The sequence below is a fragment of the Pelobates fuscus genome, chromosome 7 (assembly GCF_036172605.1).
Source record: "Pelobates fuscus isolate aPelFus1 chromosome 7, aPelFus1.pri, whole genome shotgun sequence".
Lineage (NCBI taxonomy): Eukaryota > Metazoa > Chordata > Amphibia > Anura > Pelobatidae > Pelobates > Pelobates fuscus.
Genome location: NC_086323.1, coordinates 96,738,147 through 96,748,005, shown reverse-complemented (window position 1 = coordinate 96,748,005; position 9,859 = coordinate 96,738,147). Strand labels below are relative to the sequence as shown.

Genomic DNA, 9,859 nt, shown 5'->3' with positions numbered 1-9,859 from the left:
ATAGCCCCCTCTCCTCCCCACCCATTAAAAAGTAAAACTCTCACAAAGCATCAATACATTTGCCCTTTTATTGTTGCAGCAAGTGAGACCCCCTACAACCTCCTCCCACTCATTAATAACTGCTCCCCCACCAGTAAGTTTGGGAAGGTAGCCCCCTCACTGTCTCCCAAATCCCCCTTTGTAAAGTGCTGCATATTGAGAAACAGCAAAGCTTCTTATATAGGACTCTTTCCCAGCCCATAACTAAAATGGAGTTAAATGTAAATAAAATTCCACATTCAGCCCAAGTTTGGCAGGAGCAGGGGCACAGGGGGTGGGTAGGGGCACGTTACCCCCTTTCCCAATCACACAGAACCCACCAATTCATGTCCATCGCCCACCCCAAGATCCCAGATCACGTGAGGACCTCTCTGTGTTACTTCCAACAAATTAAACCCCCTGTATTTCGCCAACCACCCGACCAAGAAACCCGAGAACCCCACCCATCACTCCTCCCCTGTGTCCTCTTCAATCCTGGGTGTAAGTTACCCCACCAAAACAATGGTCACCTGTCCAAAGGGGCCCCTAAACAGCATGCCTCTCCTCCCCGCCGCCTTTGCCATCCTGGGGTGCACCTTGTAAACAGCCCCGGATTTCAGGGCAGATTTTCACAGAACAGTCTGGGGGTTCCGATGGCCCCAAGTCCGGTTTCAGTGTGGTGCTGGGTTTGGGGGGAACCGGGGAGAAAGGCGATAAGGAAAACACAAGTTGCACAGAAGCTGTGGCTGGGAGCTGTTATTGTTCTCAACGTGGTCCGCTCTCTGTCTATATAACGAGGAGGAGCCTGCGGCTCTGCGACCAGTCTGAGCTGAACTTTAGCGCAGCTTCTGAAATCTGCAGCCATGGCACAGGAGCAACAAGAGGTCGCCCCAGCTACCCCAGCAAAGAAAGCCACCAAGGCAGCAGGCAGTGCCAAGAAGGCTACCAAAAAGAAAAACCAGCCTGGAAGGTACAGCCAGTTAGTGGTGGACACCATCAGGAAGCTGGGCGAGAGAAATGGATCCTCCCTGGCCAAAATCTACAGCGAGGCTAAGAAGGTATCCTGGTTTGACCAGCAGAATGGACGCACCTACCTCAAGTACTCCATCAAGGCTCTGGTCCAGAATGACACCTTGCTCCAGGTCAAGGGAATTGGGGCCAATGGATCCTTTAGGCTCAACAAGAAGAAGCTGGAGGGTCTCCCCGCTGAGAAGAAGGCTGCGCCCGCTAAACCAGCAGCCAAGAAGAAGGCAGCGCCTGCCAGCACTCCTAAAAAGAGCCACAAGAAGGCAAAGCCAGCCAAGAAGTCCACCAGCGCCAAGTCACCAGCCAAGAGCCCCAAAAAGACGACAGCCAGCAGGGCAACCAAGAAGGTGAAGAAGGCTACAAAGCCCAGAGCACTCAGAGCCAAGAAGGCATAAAAAGGACTATATAGACTTTGTATATACCATGCAGCCGCCCATCTTCATTTCCAAATCCATCTCTTCCATTTACGATGATTCTTAAAGGAACTTTTATATATTTGACTGCATTTTATTTTCTTTATTGACTTTAATCAATGTTCACTTTTAATAGAATGCATTTAGGTATTGCTTCCAATGCGCAGCTGTAGGGTTCCATCGTTTTATATGGGACTCTTTGCACCAGATTTGTTTTTTGTTTTTAAATCCATTCCCCAGCTCAGTTTAGAAAGGGTAAACTCGCTTTGCTTTAGGACATTATTTCCTGCTAAATCATGTTTTAAACATAGAGCATATAATAACGTTAGACTTTACAGGGAAAGGGTTAAATGCTATGTTTTCTGCATGTTTTATTTTTGTGTTTTTTTAAAGATACATATTTTCTTAAAGCAATTCTGTACTCACGGTATAACTTAGTTGTACTGGTGTTTTGAATTAAAACTATTCATCTTTGAAAACCTTGTGTTTACGTCCATTAATAAGAGAAATACAAATGTGGGACAAAGTAAGTCTATAGAATGGATTACTACAATATCCTTAGGTTTATCACTAAAGTGTGAATTGTGTCAGGAATAAGCTAGGGGGAGAGGGGGGAAGGGTCGTCTTGTAGCGAGCCAACATGTAAAGTATAAGTGAGAGTCCGAGATCAGGGAACAGACAATGAAGGCACATGTAATAGGAGGGAGAGCGTAATCCTGATATAGGAGGTAATACAGTAAACACATGAGACTGGGAGGAACTGATATTGTACAGCGCTGTGGAATGTGTTGGCACTTTATAAATGATATTGAAGGCAGTTTATGTGTAGGGGGGATTGACAATGGAAACAGTTTACATGTAAATCTGAAAGGAAAAGTGTGTGTGTGTGTAGATAGATATAAATATATGATATATAAATAAACACAAATCTAGCTCTGGAATTTATCCCAACCACATACTAACCCATATAACCACCTGGGTGCTGTCCATCACTGAATTTACCTCCACGCAATAAATAGCACTCTGGGAATTTTTCTGTGTATTCACCAAATAAACATTGTTTTGACCCTACTAGACACAGGTATCTTGATAAAGACCCAGGAGGGTCAATTCGTTTGAATACACTATTTCAAAATTTTCCAGCTAGTGTTCCTTATTGTGTGTAGATATGTATATATATATTGCACTCAACTCAGGCTATAATAATAAAGTATACTTGTTGGGTGCTTAACCTGGGACTTTAAATATCTAGTGAAAAGTAGTGATGGTAGCATTTTCACTATATATATATATATATATATATATATATATATACACACACACACACACACATTTGTGATCGATTAATTGGTCTGTGGGTTGGGATCCAGATCCTGTACCTTTATGCTGTTCATCCATCTCAACATAGAGAACCTGCACAGCAGTGCTTGTCCCTAAGGAGTACCCTCTCTTGGCAAGAAGCTATCTCCATTAACCTCTTAAGGACAGAAGCAATTGTACAAGTTCTTAGCAAAACGAAACCTAGACCTAGAATTTGAACTATACGTCACTTCAACCATAATTTACCTCTTTCATATTAAGTGAACCCACACTTGTACATTAAGTGTATATTCTATTGCAGTCAACAGTATTATGACATTCACAGTTCTACATGCAGGATTTGAAAAATAAGATTTCATAAATGGACACTATAGTCACCAAAACAACTACAGCTTAAAGTAGTTGTAATGGTGTGTATTGTAAATCCCTGCAGTCATTTTAATGTACACACTGCCTTTGCAGATGAAATGCAGTGTTTACATTGCTACCTAGGAAAACCACTAGTGACAGTCACTCAGACTGCCACAAGCAGGGCCAGCGCTTCCTATAAGGCGAACTAGGCATCAGCCATGTAGGAGGGGGCGCCCTCATCGCCAGCCCTAATGCTGCAGCCGCCTGAGCACTCTATAGAAAGCCTCAGGCGGCTGCAGCACTGCCTCTTCCCCCCCCCCCCCCCCTTCCCTTCCCTGTGTAACGTAGCCGAGCTCTTCTTCGGTCCGCAGTACAGGAACATCCGTTTCCTGTACCCGGCCGGACTGATAGGAAGTGCACACAGTGTGCACTTCCTGTCAGTCCGGCCGGGTACAGGAAACAGAAGCTCCTGTACCGCGGACCGGAGAGGAGCTCGGCCACCCACGCTACAGAGGGAAGGGGAGGTGAGGAGAACACAGGGGGAGGGGGTGGGTGGGAGTAATAATAACACAGGGAGGGGGGGAGAAGAACACAGGAGGGTGGGGGGGAGTGAGAAGAACACATGGAAGGTGGGGGGAGTGCGAAGAATACGGGGAGGGGGGTGAGGAGAAGGGTAGATGAGGAGAACACAGGGAGGAGGGAGATTAGGAGAACACAGGAAGGGGGGAGATGATGAGGAGAACACAGGGATGGTGAGGGGGGGGGAGAGAGGGGTGAGAAGAGACCACTAGGGGAGGGTGGGGGGGGAGAGAAGAGACCACTAAGGGGCAGGGGAGAGCTCTAAGGGACGGAAGTTAGAGCTCTATAGGACAGGGGGCAGGACAGGAAGCTCTTTCACACTACGCGCATACACACACACAATGCATCCCTATACATACACAGAAAAACACAATGCATCCCTACACACACAGAAACACAACTTACTTCCCTTACACGCAGAGAAAAACACAATGCATCCATTACACACACATGCAAACACACACTGCTTCTCTTACATACACACAGAAACACAATGCATCTCTTACAGACACTCAATGTACCCCTAACAGACACACACACTGCATCCCTTATATACACAGAAACACACCTTGCATTCCTTATGCATACAAACACAGAGTCACACAATGCATCCCTTACACACAACCAGAAACACACAATACATCCCTTATACACAAACACACTGCTTTCTATCCCTTACACAAAAACAAACTGCTTCCACTACACACAAACACAATGCATCACCTACACAAACTGGTATCCCTTTACACTACATTCCATAAGCACACACATTAGATTCTTAACAATAACACATAACACATCCCCTACACACTCCACTCCCTGTGAGCAAACTCATGGGTGGAACATGTAGGTGTGTAAGAAATTGATATACAAAACTGCAATTTTGTATATAACTTTCTGTGTATGTGACTGGTTTCACAAGTTGGGGTCCAGTACGGATCAGAGCTTTCAGTTGCATTTTACAACACCCAGCTAAAACAAAAGCTTACATCCCTCCAGCAGTTCTCCTGCCAACCAGTTTTCCATGCATGTTATCAGAAGATCAGAGTGATTAACATCTAGGTGTAACCATGGAAGTTTGTGTTTTCCCAAGTCATCCAATCTACCCAGAAACCTAACCAACTGGTCACTTCTTTCACAATGTTACAGTATAGCTGGAGGGAAGAGATCAAAGGGAAAGACTTGTGTAAAGACAGAACTCTCTGGAAAAAGAGGGTGGGATAAACCACTTTTGGGAGGGAAAAGGGATTCTGGGACTTGTAGTTTTTGACAGCAAGAATGAGTCTTTAAAAGGACAACATCCAAGGAAGTAGCTCTCTCTTTTTGTCTCTTTTGGAGAGGACAGCGTAGCAAGCGGGTGCCATGGTGAACTGAGAGAGGCTGTCCCAGATTACCCAAGATGAAGGCGCAAGGGGAAGACCTACATTTAAATGTTTTAGTATTCGTACGACGGACGGACGTGATGACGTAGACAGCGGAGTGACGTTGCGGGTGCGCGAGGAGGGCGGCCGAGCGGGAAGAGAGAGAGAGCGCTGCGGAGGCTTCGGTATAGGGGTGGTTGGAAACGGCTCAGAAACGCCAGCTCGCCGATCGCTAATCAGCTGAATAAGACAAAGTGGGATATCGGCGGCTTACTGAATCACTGGCTGGCTGGACATCAGATGATACCAGGGGTTACCAGGAGGTTGTGCAGCACCAGCAAATCCATCTCAAGTACAGGCAGAAAAAAAAAAAACGATCATGCCGATGGAGGTCGCAAGTATTTTATATTAATATCATTGCAATAACTACAATAACATTTGTCACTAAATAATTGCCTGGCATTACCTGGCATTACCTGCTGTATCGTAACAGGAATAGGTTTTTATGCATACTCGCATATCATTCAAGATTAGATATGGGGGATTGTTAGTTATTGCTTAGTCTCTTTGTATAGTTTCAGCAATACAAGGGTTAACTAGCAATTTAGACAGGTTTAAAAAAAAAAAAAAAGTTCCCTTTCTTAAGCAACACATAATCCTAACCATTGGATAATTTAATTTGGATGATTAGTAGTGATGTACCGAACTGTCCGCCGGCGAACAGTTCCAGGCGAAATTAGCGTGTTCGCGTTCGCCGTGGCGGGCGGACACATGCGCAGTTCGATCCGCCCCCTATTCGTCATCATTGGGCAAACTTTGACCCTGTGCCTCTCGGTCAGCAGACACATTCCAGCCAATCAGCAGCACTCCCTCCCTTCCACACCCTCCAACCTCCCTCCCAGCATCCATTTTCGATTCATTCGGAAGATGCATGCTTAGTGAGAGGAGGGAAAGTTTAGCTGCTGCTGATTAGATAGGGAAATTGATAGCTAGGCTAGGGTATTCAGTGTCCACTACAATCCTGAAGGACTCATCTGATCTCTGCTGTAAGGACAGCACCCCAAAAAGCCCTTTTTAGGGCTATAACATCAGGCTGCTTTTTTTTTTTTTTTTCCTGTGTAATGTAATTGCAGGTGCCTGCCTGCCGGCTTCTGTGTGAGGTTCACATTGGATACTGTGCCTACTTGCCCAGTGCCACCACTCATATCTGTTTTAACAATAGGTTAAGCTTTACATTTAAAATAAATAATTTTTTTTCACTGTAATAGAAGATCAGTTAGTTGTCTGCAAGCGTCTGGGTGTCAGGCCTACTTCAGCGTGTGCTCTGCAGACCTGTGCCAGCGTGCTTTGACAGTTGCCAATCATATCTGGTGTCTCTTTAGCGTGCTTTTACAAAGAAAAAAGGTTTCCAGTGTAAGATAATAGCTGATAGTCAGTGTCCTTCAAGCGGCTCTGTCAGGCCTTCCTTCAGCGTGTGCCCTGCACAACCCTGCCAGCGTGCTTTGACAGTTGCCACTCATATCTTGTGTCTCTATAGCGTGCTTTTACAACCAAAATTTTGTTTCCACTGTAATAGAAGAGCAGTTGCCTGCCTGCCAGCTTCTGTGTGAGGTTCACATTGGATACTGTGCCCACTAGCCCAGTGCCACCACTCATATCTGTTTTAACAATTGGTTAAGCTTTAGATTTAAAATAAATAATTTTTTTTCACTGTAATAGAAGAGCAGTTGCCTGCCTGCCAGCTTCTGTGTGAGGTTCACATTGTATACTGTGACCACTAGCCCAGTGCCACCACTCATATCTGTTTTAACAATTGGTTAAGCTTTAGATTTTAAAGAAATCATTTTTTTTCACTGTAATAGAAGATCAGTTAGTTGTCTGCAAGCATCTGGGTGTCAGGCCTACTTCAGCGTGTGCTCTGCAGACCTGTGCCAGCGTGCTTTGACAGTTGCCAATCATATCTGGTGTCTCTATAGCGTGCTTTTACAACCAAAATTTTGTTTCCACTGTAATAGAAGAGCAGTTGCCTGCCTGCCAGCTTCTGTGTGAGGTTCACATTGGATACTGTGCCCACTAGCCCAGTGCCACCACTCATATCTGTTTTAACAATTGGTTAAGCTTTACATTTAAAATAAATATTTTTTTTTCACTGTAATAGAAGAGCAGTTAGTTGTCTGCAAGCGTCTGTGTTTCAGGCCTACTTCAGCGTGTGCTCTGCAGACCTGTGCCAGCGTGCTTTGACAGTTGCCACTCATATCTTGTGTCTCTATAGCGTGCTTTTACAACCAAAATTTTGTTTCCACTGTAATAGAAGAGCAGTTGCCTGCCTGCCTGCCAGCTTCTGTGTGAGGTTCACATTGGATACTGTGCCTACTTGCCCAGTGCCACCACTCATATCTGTTTTAACAATTGGTTAAGCTTTAGATTTTAAAGAAATCATTTTTTTTCACTGTAATAGAAGATCAGTTAGTTGTCTGCAAGCGTCTGGGTGTCAGGCCTACTTCAGCGTGTGCTCTGTAGACCTGTTCCAGCGTGCTTTGACAGTTGCCAATCATATTTGGTGTCTCTATAGCGTGCTTTTAAAACCAAAATTTGTTTTTCACTGTTATAGATTGAATAGCAGTTACTTGTCTTCAAGCAGGTGTCTCAGGCCTACAGTGTGTGCTCTGCAGAACTGTTCCAGTGCACATTGCCAATCATATCTGGTGTCTCTATAGCGTGCTTTTAAAACCAAAATTTGTTTTTCACTGTTATAGATTGAATAGTAGTTACTTGTCTTCAAGCGGCTCTGTCAGTCCTTCCTTCAGCGTGTGCTCTGCAGAACTGTTCCAGTGCACATTGCCAATCATATCTGGTCTCACAGTAGCTTGCACGCATAGTACCACTAATCCCCAAAAAAATGACAGGCAGAGGCAGGCCACCCCGCAGGGGCCGTCGTGGTCGTGGTGCTGTGATTCCCTTTTGCCCTAGAATAATGCCCAGTTTTCAGAAGCCACGTACCCTGAACTTGAAAAGTTCTGAGGACATAGTTGACTGGCTAACACAGGACACCCAATCTTGTACAGCCTCCGCTCGGAACCTTGACGCACCATCCTCCTCCAGCTTAGCTTCAGGCACCTCTCAAGATAGCACTCACCCGCCTGCCGCCACCACCAAAACTAGCACCACAGCCGCTTTACTTGGTATGTCAGAGGAGTTATTCACACACCCGTTTGAAGAAATGAGTGATGCGCAACCATTATTGCTAGAGGATGTAGATAACAGGGATATGTCTCAGGCAGGCAGCATTAAACACATGGAGGTACGGTGTGATGATGATGATGTTGTACCCGCTGCTGCTTCCTTTTCTGAGTTGTCAGATACAAGCGAAGCGGTTGATGATGACGATGCGTCCATGGATGTCACGTGGGTGCCCGCTCGGCAAGAAGAAGAACAGGGCGAAAGTTCAGATGGGGAGACAGAGAGGAGGAGGAGGAGACGAGTTGGAAGCAGGGGGGAGTCGTCGCAAGGAGCTAGTGGCACAGTCAGACAGAATGCATTGGCACCCGGGGTCAGCCCGACAGCACGCCAATCAACGCATGCTGTGTCCACCACCAGAATGCCGTCATTGCAGAGCTCAGAAGTGTGGCATTTTTTTTGTGTGTCTGCCTCTGACAACAGCGATGCCATTTGCAACCTGTGCCAAAGGAAACTGAGTCGTGGGAGGTCCAACACCCACCTAGGTACAACTGCTTTGCGTAGGCACATGATCTCACATCACAAACGCCTATGGGATCAACACATGAGTACAAGCAGCACGCCTACTCTAAGCCGCCATCCTCCTCCTGGTCCAGCATCTTCAGCCACGTCAACCACTGCTGTCCTTCTTGCCCCCTCTCAACCATCCGCCACTCCGTCTCCCGCCTTGAGCAGTTCCCGCTCATCTGCCCACAGTCATGTGTCTGTCAAGGACATGTTTGAGGGTAAGAAGCCAATGTCACCAAGTCACCCCCTTGCCCAGCGTCTGACAGCTGGCTTGTCCGAACTATTAGCCCGCCAGCTTTTACCATACAATCTGGTTGAGTCTGAGGCGTTCAAAAAATTTGTAGCTATTGGGACACCGCAGTGGAAGGTACCCGGCCGGAATTTCTTTTCACAAAAGGCAATCCCCAACTTGTACTCGATTGTGCAAAAGAAAGTCATGGCATGTCTGGCACACAGTGTTGGGGCAAGGGTCCATCTGACCACTGATACCTGGTCTGCAAAGCATGGTCAGGGCAGGTATATCACCTACACTGCGCATTGGGTAAACCTGCTGACGGCTGACAAGCAAGGAATGCATGGCATTGCAGAGGAGTTGGTGACACCGCCACGAATTGCAGGCAGTCCTGCTGCCACCTCCTCTACTCCTCCGACTCCATCCTCTTCCATAACCTCCTCGGCTGAGTCCTCTTGTGCCGCTGCTTCTTGCTCCACATCAACGGCACCCCCCCAGCTCCCAGGTACTATTCCACATCCCGGATACGGCAGTGTCACGCCGTCTTGGGTTTGACTTGCTTGAAAGCAGAGAGTCACACCGGACAAGCACTCCTGTCCGCCCTGAACGCACAGGTGGAAAAGTGGCTGACTCCGCAGCAACTCGATATCGGCAAAGTGGTGTGTGACAACGGAAAAAAGTTGGGCAAGTTGACACATGTGCCGTGCATGGCACATGTGTGTAATCTGATCGTACAACGCTTTGTGCATAAGTACACAGGCTTACAGGACGTCCTGAAGCAGGCCAGGAAGGTGTGTGGCCATTTCAGGCGTTCC

The 9,859-nt window shown here is 46.5% G+C and overlaps 1 protein-coding gene across 1 annotated transcript; it reads left to right on the top strand.

Moving 5' to 3' along the window:
- The first annotated feature begins 814 nt into the window (after positions 1 to 814).
- LOC134568722 (histone H1.10) lies at positions 815 to 1,936 on the top strand. The gene has a single exon (XM_063427380.1). It carries the CDS (start codon positions 882 to 884, stop codon positions 1,437 to 1,439), a length of 558 nt encoding a protein of 185 aa, XP_063283450.1. The 5' UTR covers positions 815 to 881; the 3' UTR covers positions 1,440 to 1,936.
- The last annotated feature ends 7,923 nt before the right edge of the window (positions 1,937 to 9,859 follow it).

Excerpts from the sequence above, each read along its gene's own strand:
- LOC134568722 (XM_063427380.1), top strand. The coding sequence starts at position 882 with ATGGCACAGGAGCAACAAGAGGTCGCCCCAGCTACCCCAGCAAAGAAA.